This window comes from Durio zibethinus, chromosome 18 (genome assembly GCF_047325235.1).
Source record: "Durio zibethinus cultivar Kanyao isolate XHJ-2024 chromosome 18, ASM4732523v1, whole genome shotgun sequence".
Classification (NCBI taxonomy): domain Eukaryota; kingdom Viridiplantae; phylum Streptophyta; class Magnoliopsida; order Malvales; family Malvaceae; genus Durio; species Durio zibethinus.
Genome location: NC_143179.1, coordinates 8,560,749 through 8,579,963, shown reverse-complemented (window position 1 = coordinate 8,579,963; position 19,215 = coordinate 8,560,749). Strand labels below are relative to the sequence as shown.

Here is a 19,215-nt window from a genome sequence, read left to right as displayed (position 1 = left end):
AGTAGAACCCAACACTCTAGAAATAAAATAAAGATTTTAAGTACAATTTGAAAGCAAACAAACTATGTACATATAACTTTAATTTCTCAAATGAATGATCTTATGGATTAATATAATTCCATTGGCTTGAGAATTTCTGCAAAAATTGGGGACCTGACATTTCCTACTTGACATTTAAGTAACCTTCATTTGAGGTCGTTATCCACTTGAAACAAGGTTATCGAAGCTATTACCTCAGTTCCAACGTCTTAGTTACTGTTACCAACATACATACAAATACAATGTACAATTTTTTCAATTCCAGACAGTGGTCCCTTCACTCTGGTCCATCTAACTATTGCCGACTGTGATTGTAATGCAAGAAAGTCATCCGAAATCAATAAATGAATGCTACCTAAATGTTTTAATGTCACAAACCATACCCCATTTATTTTGTTGAGACCAAACATCTTAATTCTATTGAATAGCCATGTCTGATATTTTTCTGAAAAGTTGAACCAAGATATGGTATTTTACATGCCTCGCCCAATAACAACACTACATAAAAAAGTACAATAAGCATAAGCATCTTGAGCTCAATCCTATTATTAATACACGTTCATTTCACTCTTGCACCTCAGTTTTGTTTTCTGATACAATACCCTGCAAATAAAAATAATAAGCACAACCATCTAAAGTTTGGGTGCTAAAACTTTTCTTAGTTATATGATACTACTTAGAAGTTTTTAGGATTTCCATTGCCCCAATTGTTAATCCGTCTCTGTTTTATCCAGAAGATACTGTTTGTGACTTCTGTCGGGGAGGTATGCGAAGCCAAGCCTTCATCATGTCATATGCTGCGAATCCAACAGCGACAGAAGGAACAATCTAACAACCAAATTGTAACACAATTCATTATAAGGCCAAATAAAATTGGAAATTATATAACAAAGGTCACAATCAACTCTAAATAACTGTCCATCTGTATCTTACAAGTACTATTTTTTTTTTGTTTCTTAGCAGTTAGGACAGAAGGGGATAAAACTAAACAAAAGTGAGCAGCTATGTTGATATTGTGCAGAGTATATAAACTACCTTAATATAATTTATGCTCAAGCCTGCAAACAATTGTCTCCATCCTTGATTACGGACAATAGTAGTAAGTCCATCCAATGTGTTTCTGTATCTCGTATCACCCTGGATTGTTGAACACTGAAGACTTTCAACCTGTAGGGTAACATTCAAAAATTACTTCCTAGATGTGTCAATCACAAACTAGGTGCCAATGGCAAAGAGGAGAGAGACACTAATGATTCGATATGTTTAATATCAACAAAACACAGAGCAAGTATCTCAGGTTGAATCAGACTACTTCCAATTTCCAAACCAGTTTATTTAACTAATAAGGTTAAATATATCAAGCACTTACTATAGTACATGTGTACCTCAAAACATGGGAAACAGCCCACAAAAGTTTCCATGTTAACAATAACACATGAAAGAGACATCATTTGCCAATTCCCAACAAAATAGAATAGTAATTACACCCTCCTAGAAGTGTACAGCTACTATGGCACAATACCTGCATCTGTCTCCTTACAACATCTAATGGATATGTGAAGGTCTGCCCAAGTAAACCAGCCAGTGCTCCACAAGAAAGACGCATCACAATGGACTTTTGGTGCTCTTCAGGAACATGCGTCTTTAGTTTCTCATAAATGTAGAACTTTAAACCAGCATAAGGGAGGATCCCAGTGAGTGTTGGACCTATGTAAAGCAAAAAGTTTCATTAAGCAGGCACAACTTGAAAAGAAAACAAGTAAGATGCAAAATGAAGCAACTAAAGTATTAAAAAAACATTTCAGGATTGCATGTTAAAATTATGAATCTCTACTATCATGAAGAGGTGAAGATGCTTTAAACAAGACAACAAGAATGATTGTGCGGCTTATAAAAATAACTTACCCACAAAACTAGAAGCCTTTGTCAAATTAACAAATTCATTCTCAATCTGTAATATGAAGCATTAAAAACAACTGCCTACATACCTACACCTCGATATAATCTGCGTATTCCTCCTTCCTTGTAAACAGTTGTCAGCACATCCGTTATGCCACTATATGCAGGTCGAGGATATAAAGTTCTTATACCACACCCGAAATTTGTTCTGGTGTCCACAACCTGTTGAACCATAAGAGTTAATTGGAAAGGTAAAATAGAGTAAATAACATTCATTTCCTTCAGTAATCCAATTTATCCAAGGAGAACATGATAAGCAGTGACATTTATCCAAGAAATGGGTTTCATTGTTCCCAAAGCATCAATTCTTTACTGCCACGAGTTCATTTAAAAAATCTTCCATTGGGAGCGAATGCCATGAGTACTTTAGTAATTCAAATCCACAAACAGAATCAGCAATTACATGACAGTAAGAATAGATTTGATTAAACTAGTGTAAAAAGATGACTCAAGTACTTTATTGTAAATATCAGCAAGCCAGATCAACTCAGTTGAAAATTGGAGAAGGATTCAAAAATAATTATGAGAAACTATGCTTTTCTTATGAGAACTTCTTACCTGATAAGCAAGTTTAGTACGAGCCAAGTCCAACGGATAAGTGCATAACACTGCTGTTCCTCCAGAAGCAGAACCAGCTAAAAGATCTATAATGGGCCCTGATCCCAAGAAAGAAAAGTTATCTGAGATCCAACCCCGATACTGCTCGTAAGTCATGAAATGTAAGGCTGCATAAGGAATGATCCGGATAACACTGGCTCCATTTCCTCTGCGAGTAAGAGTGGACATGAATTAGTCTAACTTCTATGGGAAGGCAGAGATAGAGGAAATGATAAAATAATCTGTAAACTTACTTATAAAATCCAAGAAGACCTTCATGCTTTAGTACCTTCCTTAAGGATTTATACACCCCGTGAGATTGGAAACCATCAGTCCTTGTCTGTACAATAGAGAGAGAATCTTATGAAAACTGCAATTGGTAACATGCATGAAGCTGAAAATATCAGTGGGGATAAACAAAGAAAGCAACAAATAGTCAAGTAGGTTCCTTGACAATCATCCACCAAGCACCAGAGTAACAATATATACATATAACTAACCCTTAAGCACCATTGTAAATGAAATTGATTTTGCAGAAAAATCACTTACTCGATTGTAATAGGACTACTCCACAACTTATTAAGCTCAGCATAGCAAAATGATAAAATAGCAAACACCATATTTTGGTTTGTAATTATGAATGCTGCTAAAATCTAAAAAAGAAAAGCAACGTAGATAAATCAGGTGGCTTACCTGCAATAGTATTTTAATCCGTTCTAAAGGTGCAACAGTAGTTTTAGAAAACGCTCCAGCAGCACCTCCGGCTATTAGCTCTTTCACATAAACAGGCAAACAATCAATGCGGGAAACCTCTCTGCCTGCAGTTGAACCATCAACAAGCCTGGCCATGTTTGTTGTCAATGTGGAGCCTTGAGGAGAACCCATCTCAAAGTATCCAACTCAAACCAATTATGTTACCAAAATCTTCCTCAATTCAACAAATCTGTCAAATTGTATAATTACCCACCCTGAAGCTTGAAGAACTCTTTATCCCATCTTTCTCTTGGGATACAAAAAGAAAATGATTTCTGTTCAAAGGGTAGATTCAATGGCCTGAGAACATCCAGATGAGAGTCGGGCAAGTTCACAAGCCGTTCCTTTTCTTCAATAACAACAAGATACATCCAAAGATACAGAGAAAAACAGATAACACAGATTGCCAACCCAAAACCTACCTTTCAGTTATAACAGTGCTCCCATGGGATCTATAACATAAAAACCTTCGACACCCTCAACCTAGATTCATCAAAACGTCTCCTTTAAAGTACCCACATCCACCACTTTCAAGGCATAAATAACATAACCCTCAAGAACTCCAAAAACCAATCTATTCAAAGAGTTTCCGACGATTCCAGGTTCAAAACATTCATACCCATGTGAGACTAATCCAAGGGTGTTCAGAAAACGTACCAGGAAGGAAGAACAAGCATATAAATATTGGGTAACCAGAATCTATAAATACTTGTTCTCCTTCAGAGGAAGAGGAGTAGGTTTCCTTCTTGGGTTTTTCTTCCCCCTTCGGCCCTTTCCTTCCGAAAGCCCTAGTTTATTTTATCCTTCTTCTTCTTGTTTTTTATTTCAAAGGCGCTGTTTTGTTGAAATTTTTAAGGGTGGCTATGTAGTGTGACTATGACTCATTAAGCTCGGTGGATCTTCAAACGTAACCCACGCAACACACGTTGCATGAATGTATAAAACCTAAATTTTTTATAAAAAAATAATAATAATAATAATCCTCAAAATTTTTAATAAATGTATTTTATTATTTTTTATAGTAATATTTTTATTTCTTAAAAATAATTAGATAGATTAAATTAATTACATTTATTATATTTAATATTCAATATTTTTACCTTTTATGAATAAATTACAATTAATTTGGTAATAATGCATATTAAAAAAGGACTCTAAATAAAAAAAATTGATTGCTCATGAATATATTTTCATATTTTTTATTGCTTATGAAAAATTAAATGAAATTTAATGTAATAGATTATGAAATAAAATGAACCATTTAATGAGTTGACAATAGCGATATAATTAAATTAGGAAAGATTTTATTTTTCTTTTAAAAAAGATAATAGATTAAATAAGAATTCAAAATTTGTAATTTTATAGGAAAAATGCATTAATTTCATATTTTCTATTACTTATTACATTAAACGATTAATCATAGTAACTTTTTAATACATTTACAATAATATTTCTTGATAATAATATAAATACAAATATTCTTAAAAAAATATTAAGTAATTCAAATTTCACTATTATCTAACTTTGTTTTATTACAATTTTATCTCCATTATCTTATAAAAATTTTATTTTGCAGTATTGCTTACTATTTTTTGTAAGTTTATTGAAATTTTACTTTTTTTTTTTTGTTTGAGCAATTGTTAATTTTATTTTTAGAATAGTAATTTTTATCAACTATATATTTTAGTATAATCGTTTTCTTTTCTAATTTATAATTTAAAGGTGAATTATATATGTGTTGAATATGATGTTGCTAAAGAATTATATTCTTTTGCGAGGTATTAATTAGTATAGACTTAATGAATTTCATTTATTTTTTGAGATTACTTGATAAAATTATGTTGATTTGTAAAATTTTACAATCATATGTCAAAGACGATTGATTAATTTGAATGCTATTATATTAGGTGATTATGCATTGATTAGGAGCCAAATTATAGAAATTCTCAAATATTGTATTTTAAGCCAAATCGACCTTAAAATAATATAATTGATTATGAGCTGACTAAATATCAATTGGGTTCAATTGAAAATGAAAAAATAATTTTATAAGTTCTCTTATAAAATTATTTTATAAGTCCTAAAATTTAAAATATACAAAAACTGTAATTGAAACTTTATACCCAATTTCCTATATTATTATATATATATATATTTAGATAAATATTCTTAATTCATTTTATTTTTTAAATAGATACTTTAAGATACCATATTGATATGCCACAAATTCATAACAAAAACACACACAGCATTAAAATAAAAATACTAATGGTTTGGTTTTAATATAAGTTTAACTACTTCATAATATAAGATATATATATATATGAAAAATTATTAAATACATTGATATTGGAGTTTTTTAACTCTATATATAAAATTAAGATGGTGATACATGTCTCTTATATATTTTAAAAAATTATTTAAAAAAAAAAAAGATATATGTCATTATCTTAATTTCGCTTGTAGAGTAAAAAATTTTATTGTCAGTATATCAAATAATTTCTCTCTCTCTATATATATTAATTCTACTTCTTCATCTATTTAAAAAAAAATATACGTACAATTAAGTTATAAATTTAATATAGTAATATTATAAAAATTTTCATACAATTAATATCAAATTTTATTTTCACATTGATTTCTTAAACATGTAATTTTATCTATTTAAATATTTATATATTCCTTTAAAAATTGATGAATATATATGGTATTAGATTTAAAGTGACAATTATACGTTAAATATTCAACATAGATTTACTTGAAATGAGTAGAGAGTTTTTAATTGTTATAAGTAAAATTGGAATTACTGATTTTGCCTATATCTTTAAAAAAGCAAAGTAGCAAACTATATTGTTGATTCTTTAACAAAAATGGAAGTGAAAAAAATAAAATTATTTTATGCGTGTTAGTATTAGACTCCAAAGAGGTTAGGTTGCGTTTTTTTTTGTTTTTTTTGATAAATTAAATTGTGTATTATCAAGTGTTGTTATAATTGTTTTTCTATTCATACTTTGGAGCTTTCTCTGGTTAAATTTTTAAGTTTTATAATTATTTGGTTTTATAAATGAAATTATATTTTTGAGTGAGAAAAAAAATCTATATCACACTTTTTTTTTGTTTTTTACTTTTATAACTTTATTTTAATAATCAAATTAGGGTTATTTATTAAATTATAAACAAAATGATGATAAAAAATTATTTAAGGTGACTTAAGTTTTTTTATCAACAAGTACATTATTTTTGTAATCATAAAAATAAAATTTAAATTATTCTCTAAAATTATAATTATATTTAAGTTTTTAATAATATTATATTACAAAAAAATTATAGGTACAGTTACTTCGTACATAATACAAATATAAAACTTTAAACGTTCAAATAAGTAATATTTGATAATTAATTTTTTGAATAAAAAAATAATTTTCTTGACTTTAAAATTTTGAAATTATAAAATATTTTTAAATGTTTGATAGAAATTAAAATTTGACTTTTCAATACTATAAAAAATACAAGTATATTAAATATAACCATATATTTATTATGCCAATATAACCTTTCACTATTTTATTCATATAAATTTTTTAAAATTAATAATATTATATATAATAAAAATTATTGTCGTTTGCTCACTAATGCATAGAACAGGCTTAAAACTAGTATTACTGTACGGTTAGTGATTTCATTTACGGCGCAATAACCTAGGCCTGAAGATCGCTTTATTTAGATGGACGAGGATGTCGGTTTTTAACGTTTGATTTGATAACCTTGACTTAAAGTTTCACAGTTCTCTTTTCTCTTTTAGTCGGTTCCCGTGTAAAATTCAAAATAAAATTTTAAATTTAATTAAATTGATTTATATAATTATTTTAAAAAATTAATATTTATTAAAATTTTAAGTTTAGTTCTTATTGCTTGCATTTTTTTTTTTAAAGAAATTTACAACAATTACTATTGAGTTTTTTTTCCAACGATAGGATATTTTAAGTTCTTTTTTCTTTAATAGGGGTAATTTTAAACTTATTTACCTAAGTAAGGTACTTTAAGCTACATCATCATCTCCTTCCTTCAAGCCTTTCCTTTCTCTTTCTACCTACTGTGTTTTTGTCAAAAATCTCATGAAGAAACCCTTGATGTAATGGATTGAACTGAGGGATAAGGTTGATGTTTTCTTCTCAAGGAGATTTATCAAACAATGGAGATTTATGAGATATTATATATCCTAGGCATTCCCTTTTCCAGTTTCAAATGGTATCTAAATATTTGTTGAAAATTCTTGTTGATTAAAACTTAGATCCAAGAACTCAAGTATCCATTACTTTTGTTTTAAAGAAAGTATTTTATTAAGGAATTATGGAGTGCTTTTAAAATTAGAGGGTTGATTGGGAAATAGAAGTTGAGTTTTGTGGCTGAATGAGAGGCTAAAAATACTAATTCTTTAAAAAGTAATTTCAGAGTTAGAGCAAGAAGAAGTGCCATCTTGGGGCTTGTTGATAATGGTGTGGGGATCTCAGAGCATAAAACCGTCAAGGCATTGGTTTTCGATTTCTCCAAAGAACATTTTGCAGCTGATTGGTGGCATAAGCAGGTGGTAACTAACTTGAAATTCAGATTGTTGTATGGTGATTTGGAGATTCTCTTTTCTATGGAAGAACTCAAAGTTGCTATTTGGGATGGTGAAGGTCCAAAAGTGCCTGACCTTTTAACTTCAATTTTTTTAGAAGAACTTGGCGAGTTCTGAAGGTTTATCTCCTAGATTGCTTAATGAAATTTCATAAAACTGATTCCAGAAGATTTAGCAAAAGCAGAAGTCGATATAAAGAGTTGAGATGTTCATGGCTTGGTGGTTAACAGTTCTTGTTTGCAAGTTTGTTTCTGATTTTGCTTGGTTATGCCCAAGCTCTGTATTTTCTCTGTGTTTCCTTGTTGATGGTTGAGAATCTCTTTGAGGCATTGGCCTCCTGCTATAATTTTTCTTTTTATTCATTATTAAAATCCCAACTCTACCAATTTTTTAATTTTTATTTTTATTAATTTTTATATAAATTAATAATGATAAAGATGACGTGGCATGTTGACATGTCTAAAATACCTTAATTTGAGAAATAAGATTAAAATTATCCCATTTTAAGAATAAAGATTTTAAAATACTTTGGTTTGAGAAAAAACTCATTACTGTTTGTGACGCTCCTGCATAAATTACTGGCTTTGAAGAATTCTATATATCCACTTACCATATTTGAAGAAAAATAAAGAAAAGGTTATCCATATACCTTGTAATTCAAGCAAGCTCGTTGACTAGGAAAGTAAATTCGCACTAATGCAGGAAATTCAATTGTCTTTAATTTGCATTTGGCCAACAGAAACAATTGCATTCTTTCAAAAAACAACACGAATCTATGCCAACTACCTTTAACATGGATTCTCCACTAACATAAAGAATCTTCTTCCTCGTTTCTTGTTGTCCCTTTCTCCTTATCTTGATCGGGAATCGTCGTTCTAGAAATGGATATGGTGCCCGGGGTCTTGGGATGGTATGCTGAAACTGTGTTACCCTTGCCATTATAGATAACACCACCATCATCGTCATCGTAATCATGGGATGGAACTTTACATTTTTCCCCTAATATAATTGTCTTTGTCCAAACAGAATTTTCAGCTTTTGATCTCTTTTTCTCTAGAATCTTGCTCACCGAAATGCTTCTTGCGTACTTCACGCTCAAGGTTGAGCTTATTTTTCGTGTCGACACGGATTTTGTCATGAAATTATTGCAAGAATAGGTCTCATTTAATGCCCTCGTTCCGGGTGGTGGGGGCAATTCTTTGATTACTTCATCTGTTGCTAGTGCTGTTGATGTGGTGGCTTGTTGGGGTGGTACCAATGTTGTTTCTGTTGCATTGGATGGTGGAATATCACAATCTGACTGCTCTGCTAAATGAGGGGCTGATAAATCTGGTGATGGTTTTCTCCTAAACCCGCATAGACCAGTGATTATAGCAATGGTTGCAGCCATGCCTGCCACCAGGAGAGAAAATAGCAATGCTGAATGTATTAGGGGATCATCATCTAAGGGAATCATCCTTCCCGTAGTTGAAACATAAAAATATGGGAAGTTTGAAATGTTAGATGATTACCCTTTGCACCCCCTTTTTTTTTTCCTCCTTTTTTTGGTGATTGTGTTGGTGTCATTTTCTGTCAAAGAAGGAATTGCTTGAATTAAGGAGTGGAAGGACAGGAAAACAGAGGTTAGGAGGCAGACTTGAAAGTTGTTTAGCACCTCTTCAAGGTCAAGGGTTCCACTTTTGGTAAAGCGGCTCATTGGCAGTTATGATAAATTATTTAGAGACATTGATTAATTGAATATAAGATTGATATAATATTTTCATTTTTATTTTTAAATTTTTGGATTATATTCATTCTCATATCCATACACATATCCAATAGAAATTTCAAATCTACTCGCGTCTCCATCTTTGTAGAAATTTAACAAGTATAAGTAATTCTAGAACCAATAAATTTTTTTAAAAAATAAAAATAAAAATTATTTTTTTAATTTATATCTTACATATTTATGTAATTTTTTATAAATATATATTAACATATATTTTTAAATAAAATATATTAATTTTAATTAATTTAAAATAATAATTTATATTTTTTAATAAAAAACCTACTTACCAAATATATATATAATATAATTATAAGATAAATATTATATCGATTGTCTTTATTTTCGTACTTAATGAAAAATTTAAAATTATATTTACTTTTATCTTTGTTCCCATTATTTAGTACATATCTTCATCTCATCTCATCTTTGCTCGAATAAAAAATCAAATCTCCAATTAGATTCAAGTAAAATTGATATGCTATAATTATTTTTCTTTTTCAGCTCATCGACCATCTTGATAATGTTCAATTTTCACGTCCAAAAATGGACCTAGCTACCTAGGTGTGCCTCCTAAGCCCTCTAATAAGGCCCTTGGCCCAAGTTGAATATCAAATCTTCCTATAGATCATGAACATCTTCCTTACTATTCTATTAATACATTTATTTTATTTTTCATGAACACAACTAAACAAATCCAACTTGATCCACTTTCGAATTCAAACAAACTTTAAACATGAATCGAGGTCAAATTTCTTTTAAAAGTCTTTAACAAACACGAATTAGACCTAAATTATCTTATATATAAATAAATTAAACTCAAACAAGGATTAACTCGTATACAATTGTATATATTATAATCTAAAATAAAAATTTTTACTAAATACAAAGAATCTAAATGCTCATAAAAATCATAATTATTTTTTACGAGTTAATTTTCGTATTTAATTATAAAATATTATCATTAAACTTTGTCGAAAATTAACTTAAATTAACATGTCAACTTGTTCTTTAATTTACCATTTTTTAATTTAATTTGAACTAAAACTATTAGGAAATATTTAATTTACCAACTTTGATGTCACATTTCATTTTTTAATATTGCCAAACTTCGAAGAAGGATTCCCCCTGCTATAAATAATAACTAGAATCAATAGTTATGTAACATGTTGACAATTTTATTTCAATGATAAAATTTAATTTTTGATAATTTATTTAAAAAAAACCCTTGGACAATCTCAATTAAAAAAAACTAAATTAAAAACAAAAAAGTTTTTTTATGAGAAAAAAGGTTTTTTAATGTTCACTTTTCCTGTAATTTGTAAAAAAAAATAAATTATATCAAATATTAGCTCACATTAAGTTCACTAAATATTTATAGGTGTGACTAGACCTGATAATTGGTATTTTCATGTAATGTCTCGTGTCCTATTTAACATATGTAATGGTGTAAATTATTAAAACATGAATATGACATGAATTATAAAACGTATTTAAATCTTAAACATGAACACAATACGTTTAATATACATGTTATACGTAATATGACATGATTAACACGTGTATAATTAATTCGTTTAAACAATATACGAATAAACATGAATAATATGGATATATATGAATAGATACGATTAATATAGATATACACAACTAACATAAATATATACAAGAACATGACTAAAATAATAACTACTAATAAACTATTAATCATTTATAACTTAATAAATTTACCGTATTAATGATATAAAAAAACACTTACATATTAAAATAATATAAAATTTTAATATTCATTTAATATGTATTTAATTTTTATATTTTAATTTTAATTTATATTACATAACTATATTAATTTTTAGTGTCAAATTTAAAATTAAAAAATAACAAAATAATATATAAGACTAATATTAATATTTATATTGTATTTATATTATTAATATAAAAAATAATTTTATAATAACTATTAAATGTGTATCATAATTAAATGTTTAAAATAAATTTTATATGATATTAAATAACTAATTAAATATCATAATTAAAATATTAAAAATTAAAATAATATTTATATGTTTATATTAAATTAAAACAAATATAAAAAAGATGTTAAACGTATTAAATATATTAAACGTGTATTCATATGATAAAATTAAATTAAATATATTATTCATATCGTGTCATATATTTAGACTAATTAACACATATATGACTATAATTATGTTGTGTCAAAATTCGTATCAATACGAATAAATACGAAATATATTTTTTTAAAACATATATATTTTTGTATTATTTTTTGTATTATATCATTGTATCGTGTTTGAAATTAAATATATTAAATGTGTATTCATATAAAAAAATTAAATTAAATATATTATTCATATCATATCATGTATTTAGATTAATTAACACATATATGACTATAATTATATCGTGTCGAAATTTGTTTCAACACGAATAAATATGAAATATATATTTTTAAAATATATATATAATTTTTTTCGTATTATTTTTTGTATTATATCATTATATCGTGTTTGAAATTATCAAATCTAAGTATGGCCAATAAGCTTAAAAAAAAAGAAATGATGTTTGTATGTTAGTTAAATAACACCTTTTTCATGCGAAAGATTAATAAATAAATATTTTAATTTTCTAAAAAATTTGGGTGACGTTATAGTTAGGTGGTGTTATTATTATTATTATTATTATTATTATTATTTTACAGAAGAGACAAATAATAAAAAAAGTAAAATATAATAAAAAATAAGCATAATATAAAATCACTAAATCAAAATAAGATACGTGTCACATGGAAACTTTTAAGGCATCTCAATCATAGTAGTATCAATTTTTTTACCCTTGGTAGATCAGATATTTTATATTTATGAATTTTGATATCAAATTATTTTTTTATAAATGAATTACAAAGGGCCAAGCTTTTAATTTTTTAACATTGTACGATTATTTTTTTAAAAAAGTTAATATTAATGAATGATGTCTCCAAAAATTTATAATAATTTTAAATTTTAATTTAATTGATTCATATAATTATTTTTAAAAATTATATATAATAAAATTTAAATTTAAATTTTAACATTTATAAATTATAATACTTTGTCCTTACTATAAACTTGGCCGTACTACCTGTCACTGTTTATAAATAGTATCAGAGCTATGTGTATAAATGGTATCAGGCCAACAACTTGCCAAAATAGTGAGAAGAGAAATATGTTTCTAAAGATTTGATTATTGGAAAATTGGAAAAGGAAAAGCCAAAAGAGAGTCTTACTTTCATGGATCTATCCACTCTTAGCAACTCTAGTTCTCAACCTTCTTCCTCTAGATCTTCTTTTAGTCTATCCTCTCCTCCCTCTCCTGTACTTAAAAAGTCCTCCTCTTCTAAGCTTAGGTTCTTATATGAAGTAGATTATATTCCAGAAGAAAAGAAAACCCAACAAACAGTCTTACCCCTTGTAAATCCTTATACAGCTTTCTCAAACTCCTCCCCTTCTCTTACTAGATCTTTAAAAACTCTTTTAAAACCCAAATATCCAGCTCCAAAAGAATATGTTCAAGCCACAAACTTTGATCAATGTATTCTTCCAGCAGGACCCCAAGAGCACTTTGTTACTCTTCAGATCCCAGAAGAATTTCCTCACCAGTGGTCAGAACAAGGATACACTCACATCCACTTTGGTGCTATCAGAATCGCTTTAACCTTCCATGGTAGAAATGAAATTCCTGTCTGTACCAGAATGGCCTTATTGGACACCAGATTTAAAGATTACAAGCATGCAGTCCTTGGAATCGTCGAGACGACACTCAATGCAAGAACTGTCTTCTTCACAGTCTTCCCAAATTACAATATGTCTCTTCATGATCCAACCTTGTTAGATGCTTTAAAAGTTCAAGTCCAGATCGTAGGCACAGAAATGAAAGGCCTCCAGGCAACCCTTCACTACCAGATGGCATACAGAGTTCAAGATCATGCCATTAACTTGCCTCTTTCACACTCCAGTGATGTAGTTTTTGTTAAAATGGAAACAGCAGAAAGAACTCCCAAACATGTTCATATTCTAAAGCAGATTTCCAATGAAGAACTTGCCACCCTTCTCCCAAAGACGTGGATGACAAGTTATCAAAAGATTTGGAAACAAGATGAGCCAATTGAACACTTTGATCCAACCTACAAGACAAACCAGGATGGTACTGTCACAATTGAATTTGATCACAGCAAAGGAAAGGATGTTCCTTCTCCAACAATCTTTCCAACACAATTTATGATGCAAAGATAACATGCTGGTCTCCTTGATGTTCCAGTCACACACTTTCAGTCCAATGGAAATCCCGTGTATGCATATAAATCTCCAACAGGACATTGCTATTGGGACATAAATTGTCAATGCAAAGAATGCCAGATCGATGCAGATAAAAGCTTTCTGGATGATGATGATGATGATATTCCAAAGAAGCAAAAGAAGAAAAAGTCTTCTCAGCAAAAGCTCAAAGAAAGATATGAAAATGGAGACCCTGAAGTTGATCTCCTTGGTGAACCCTCAGGAAAGTTTGACTACTATGTCATCTATCCTAAGAAAAATAAACCACCCTCTCAAACCTACTCAACTCAACCCACATACAAACCAGATTCCACCCAAAATTCCACCCAACCTTTACCACAAATCTCCATGATGCAACCAACCTATCCTAACTCAACATTTCCTCCTTTTGAAGAATTTCATAAAGACCAATACAAACACATTCCAAAAATCCCCACTCCCACTGACAGAGATGAATATGGAAACCAAAAAAATGTTTCTCGTGCTGAAGCAGTTTTAAACTGGCAAACTGAAAATTCTCTCCAGCAAAATTCCTACTTGCACAGAATTGAACATAAGTTGGACCAAGTCAGTCAACACTTTGATTAGAGTCTTGTCAATCTCCAGAATATTATTCTTGAAATTCAGTCAAGGATAATCACACTTGATCAAGAACTCAGATACATGGTTGAAAACAACACTGGTATCACTTATGCTTTCACTGAACGAGAGAAAGAAATGAAGAGCCTAAAGATTCAACTTGCAGACCTTCAAAACCAGTTTCGTCAGAAACAACAACAACAACAAGCAGCTTCGAGTTACAACATCTTCACACCATATCATACTGGTATGCATGATACTCTTTACCAAGCCTATACTCCTCCCTCATTTCAACCATACAATCCTCCAACCTCACTTCCAAAACTTTTTTTCACACATTTTCAGTACAAACCTCCCCTAATATCTATTCCAACATCCTCACAACCAACACAATACTTCACTCCTCTTTCAGAACAACCAGACCAACCCCCTTTCGGTACAACTAAAAAATGGATTCACAGATTTAGAGAAAAACAACCAGTTGATCCAAAACCCAAAAGAGTAGCAGAACAACCACTTTCTCAACCTTCAAAACCACACCCAAGTTCAAGTTCCACACCTCAAAACCCTACACCACAACCAAACCAAAAACCTGTACAACTCATGATTTCTCCTACACAAACCCTTCCAGAAATACTTCACCAGATGGCACAAGATAACCTTCCTCAGTTCTCTATTGAAGATATTTTTTCCTCTACCTTTGAGAATGAATCTTACATGGATACTGTCAAATCAGAAGAATCAGTTGAAACAGATGATACTGATGACTCAGATGAAATGATGCTCCCTCAGATTTTCATGACAGAACCAACAGTTGAACTTCCAGATGATACTTCAGAAGTCCATAACCCTGATACAATGGATGCTGAACAACACCCTCCTCCACAACAATCACATGCTCCTCCTTCAACATCAAAATTCTCAGTTTTTACCATTGATGATGTTCCTCCTTCAAAATGGCCCTCAAGATTTCAAGAATTCTTAGCATGGGGACTTGTTGAATTGAATTCTCATCCCAATGTTACGATGAACACAGTCTTGATCAGATTTGTTTCTAGACTCGTTGGAACCCTGAAAAATTTTTGGGACAACATTGGTGAATACAGATAACTCCAGTTTCTTCAATGCCCAACAATCACAGACGCTGTCTCTCAATTTGCAGCAATCTTTTGTGGACAAGAAACTCACAGATTAGAAAAGATCAGAGAGTAATTCTTCAGACTCAAATGCTATTCTCTCCATCCAAAAGATCTTGACAGACACTATCAACAATTCTCTCAGTATTTCTACATACTTGGTGGATTCGATGATGTCAACTTAAAGCAAGCATTTCTTAATTCTATTCCAGAAGAACTTGCCCAGCAAACAAGAACCCAGTTGAACCTCAGATCCCTTGATGTCAAATCTATGACCCTTGGAGACATCTACAAGATGATGCTAAAAGCTCTTGATAAGATTTGCAAAGAGCATAAATACATCAAAACCTTGGTGCACAACTCTAAAAAGCTTGAAAAACCCTGTTCTTACTCCTCCTCAGGCTTACAAATCAAATGTTCCTTCAAAGATCCCATATGTTTTTATAGCAACAAGAAAAAGAAGCATTTCAGAAGATTCAGACCTTCCAGACCTCCACAAATTTCCAGACCCAGACACAAGAAATATTTCAGATATGCTGACAAACCCAGAAGATTTCAAAGATTCAAATTTGCAAGAAAAAAGAAAGACCCAACGATCAAAAGCTCAAAATGTTTTCTCTGTGGAAAACCAGGACATTTCTCAAAGAACTGCCCAAAGTCAGACAAAAAGTCAGTCAAGATGATCCAAGACATTGCCAATATCTCAGGTATCAATCTCTCAGATGATGATCTTGAATCGATTTTCTCCCTTGATGATGAGCAGAATGAAAGATCCCTGTTTATGATAAAGTAGTTTAATGCTGATGAGTATGCAGATTCAGATTACTCAGAATACTCAGATGATTTCACAGATGATCAATATTATGAGTATATGTCAGTTCAAGAACTCCAAAAAATCCAAACCATTCAACCTTCAAAATTACCCCTAGCTCCAGTTCAGATTTTCACTCACAAACATTCCCCTCTTATAACAGTCACAGCTTTCTTTAATACTGGTGCAGCCCAAACCATAGCAAACCCTCTTGTCTTACCCAAACACTTTTGGACAAAACAGAAAACCTTCTTTAAAATCGCTGATGAAAATATATTTTTTACAGACTTTATCAGCAACCCTGTTACCCTTCAAATCCTTTCAAGCTGTCGAATAACTCAAAAGATTTTAGGATCTCCACTTCCCCAGAAAGATCTTGTTATTGGTTTTGATATTATAACCAGTATACCAGGTTTAAAGCTTAGTGGAAATGGTATCACGTTTGAAAGTTATTTCAGACCTTGGAAAAACCTTCCCAACCTCTTTACCCTTACCCTTCAACCAGATGTTTTTCAAGATTTCAAACACAAGTTCATTCACTTTTCATGTGCAGAAACTCACTCAAATTTTCTCCAGAAATGTGATCACCCACTTTGGCAAAACCCTGAATTTTTCATTTCCCTTCCCTTCAAGAAAGATGAAAATGCCAATCCTACAAAAGCTAGTCATTCAGGCATGAACCCAGATCATTTCAAGCAAGCAATTCAAGAATGTTCCCTTCTCCAGGCTCAAGGATTAATTGAACCAACCTTCTCTCCATAGGCGTGTGAAGCATTTTATGTCAACAAACGTTCAGAACAAGTTCGTGGAAAACTCAGATTGGTAATCAACTACAAGCCTCTTAACATTTTCCTTGCAGATGATAAGTTTCCTCTTCCAGACAGAAAAACTTTGTTCACAAATCTAGCAAATGTAAAAGTCTTCTCAAAGTTTGATCTCAAGGCAGGATTTTGGCAACTAGGTATACATCTACAGGACAGATACAAAACGGTATTTTACATTCCTCAACACCACTTCCAGTGGACCGTAATGCCTTTTGGTTTAAAAGTTGCTCCTTCACTGTTCCAAAAAGCCATGACCAAGATATTTGCTTCAATTCTTGATAATGCCTTGATTTACATCGATGATATCTTACTGTTCTCTCCTGATGATACATCTCATACACAGTTATTGGATAAGTTCCAGCGCATAGTTCAACAGTATGGGATAATGCTTTCAAAGAAAAAGATGCTCAATGGTGCTACAGAAATTGATTTCTTAGGCATGCATCTCAAAGATGGTCAGTACATTGCTCAACCTCATATTGCTCAGTCACTTACAGATTTTCCTGATGCAAATCTCTCAAAGAAGTAGATCCAACAATTTCTCGGTATAGTCAACTACATGAATGAATTTCTCTCAGATATTGCCCAGCTCACATATCCACTCAGATAAATGCTCAAAAAAGAACCTCTCACGTGGTCTCAGATTCAGACAAAAGTAGTACAAGCCTTGAAGATAAAAGCAAAGTCACTTCTCACTTTAAAGATTCTTTCAGATGGTACAAGAATACTGCAGACAGATGCTAGTGAACAGTTCTGGTCAGCAATCTTTTTAGAAGAAAAAGATGGAACCAGACAAATCTGTGGTTACAAAAGCGAAAAATTTAAAGATTCGAAACTCCATTATCACTCTACACTAAAAGAGATTTTAGCTGTAAAGTATGGTATCCAAAGATTTGAATTCACCTCATTGGATTTCACTTTCTCGTGGAATTAGATATGTCAGCCTTTGATCAGATGCTCAATTTCAAAAAGAAAAAAATGCCAAATGCACAGTTACTCAGGCTATCACAATGGTTCTCACAGTACTCTTTCACCACCAGGCATATAAAAGGAAAAGATAACCTCATCCCAGACATGCTCACAAGACCTCCTTCGAAACCTCCTTCAAACACCTTCCAGGTTATTTCAGTCTTTTGCATGATGTCTTCTTTACCTTTACCATTACCCTCTTTTGAACCTGTTCCTCAAACGGTCACCAATCATTTTCTCTTCCCTTATCTTTACACCCTGAAATACAAACCCTTTGTTCCAGATCCAAATTTTCAACCAGTTTTTCCAGTTCACAATCTACCTTCTGAAATCCAACAGATCATTACCAAAAAGACACTTGAAAGACATGCTCATGATCTTATCTACAAAATGTAGGCTATCCTCATCAGAAAACGCGATGATCATGGTCTCAGACCCATTGATTTTCATCCTCAGTTCCCTTTTTTACACCTGTTTCAGATCCCTCATACCTCAGGTTTATTCAAATAAGCCTTAGTTTTTTTATGGTATTTATGCCAACTCTACACCATTGCCATTGAGTTTAACTCTTTTGAACTCAACTTTGCCACAATCACTTTCACTAATAATGACTTCCTTTATGAAGCTCATGTTCAGTTAGGAACCTTTTTGAAGTGGTTTAAACCCCTCCATACTTGGTTTTCTCTCACCCAACACTTTCCTTCCCATTACCATGTTATCTTCTTCTTCCACCGACCTTGTAACCTTTCTGAAGATTATGTTTTCTTTCAACCCTGTTCAGACATGTATGTGTGTAATCCCTACTCTCTGTACAACTCTATCTTTCTC

At 30.9% G+C, this 19,215-nt stretch overlaps 1 protein-coding gene across 1 annotated transcript; it reads right to left on the bottom strand.

The window, feature by feature from the left end:
• Positions 1 to 454: 454 nt before the first annotated feature.
• LOC111299262 (mitochondrial carrier protein CoAc1-like) lies at positions 455 to 4,161 on the bottom strand. Its single transcript, XM_089747265.1, has 7 exons — positions 3,289 to 4,161; positions 2,850 to 2,935; positions 2,557 to 2,764; positions 2,028 to 2,160; positions 1,562 to 1,746; positions 1,075 to 1,206; positions 455 to 867 (listed from the first exon to the last, which is right to left on the bottom strand). The coding sequence occupies exons 1-7, from the start codon at positions 3,478 to 3,480 to the stop codon at positions 766 to 768; spliced, it is 1,038 nt and encodes a 345-aa protein (XP_089603391.1). The 5' UTR covers positions 3,481 to 4,161; the 3' UTR covers positions 455 to 765.
• Between the last annotated feature and the right edge of the window lie 15,054 nt (positions 4,162 to 19,215).

What these genes read in the sequence shown, in the direction of transcription:
- LOC111299262 (XM_089747265.1), bottom strand. Translation starts at nt 3,480, where the DNA reads ATGGGTTCTCCTCAAGGCTCCACATTGACAACAAACATGGCCAGGCTT. An exon ending in GGATTAAAATACTATTGCAG is followed by an intron (nt 2,936 to 3,288) that starts GTAAGCCACCTG and finishes TCTATTGTACAG; the next exon opens with ACAAGGACTGATGGTTTCCA. An exon ending in CAGATTATATCGAGGTGTAG is followed by an intron (nt 1,747 to 2,027) that starts GTATGTAGGCAG and finishes TGCTTTACATAG; the next exon opens with GTCCAACACTCACTGGGATC.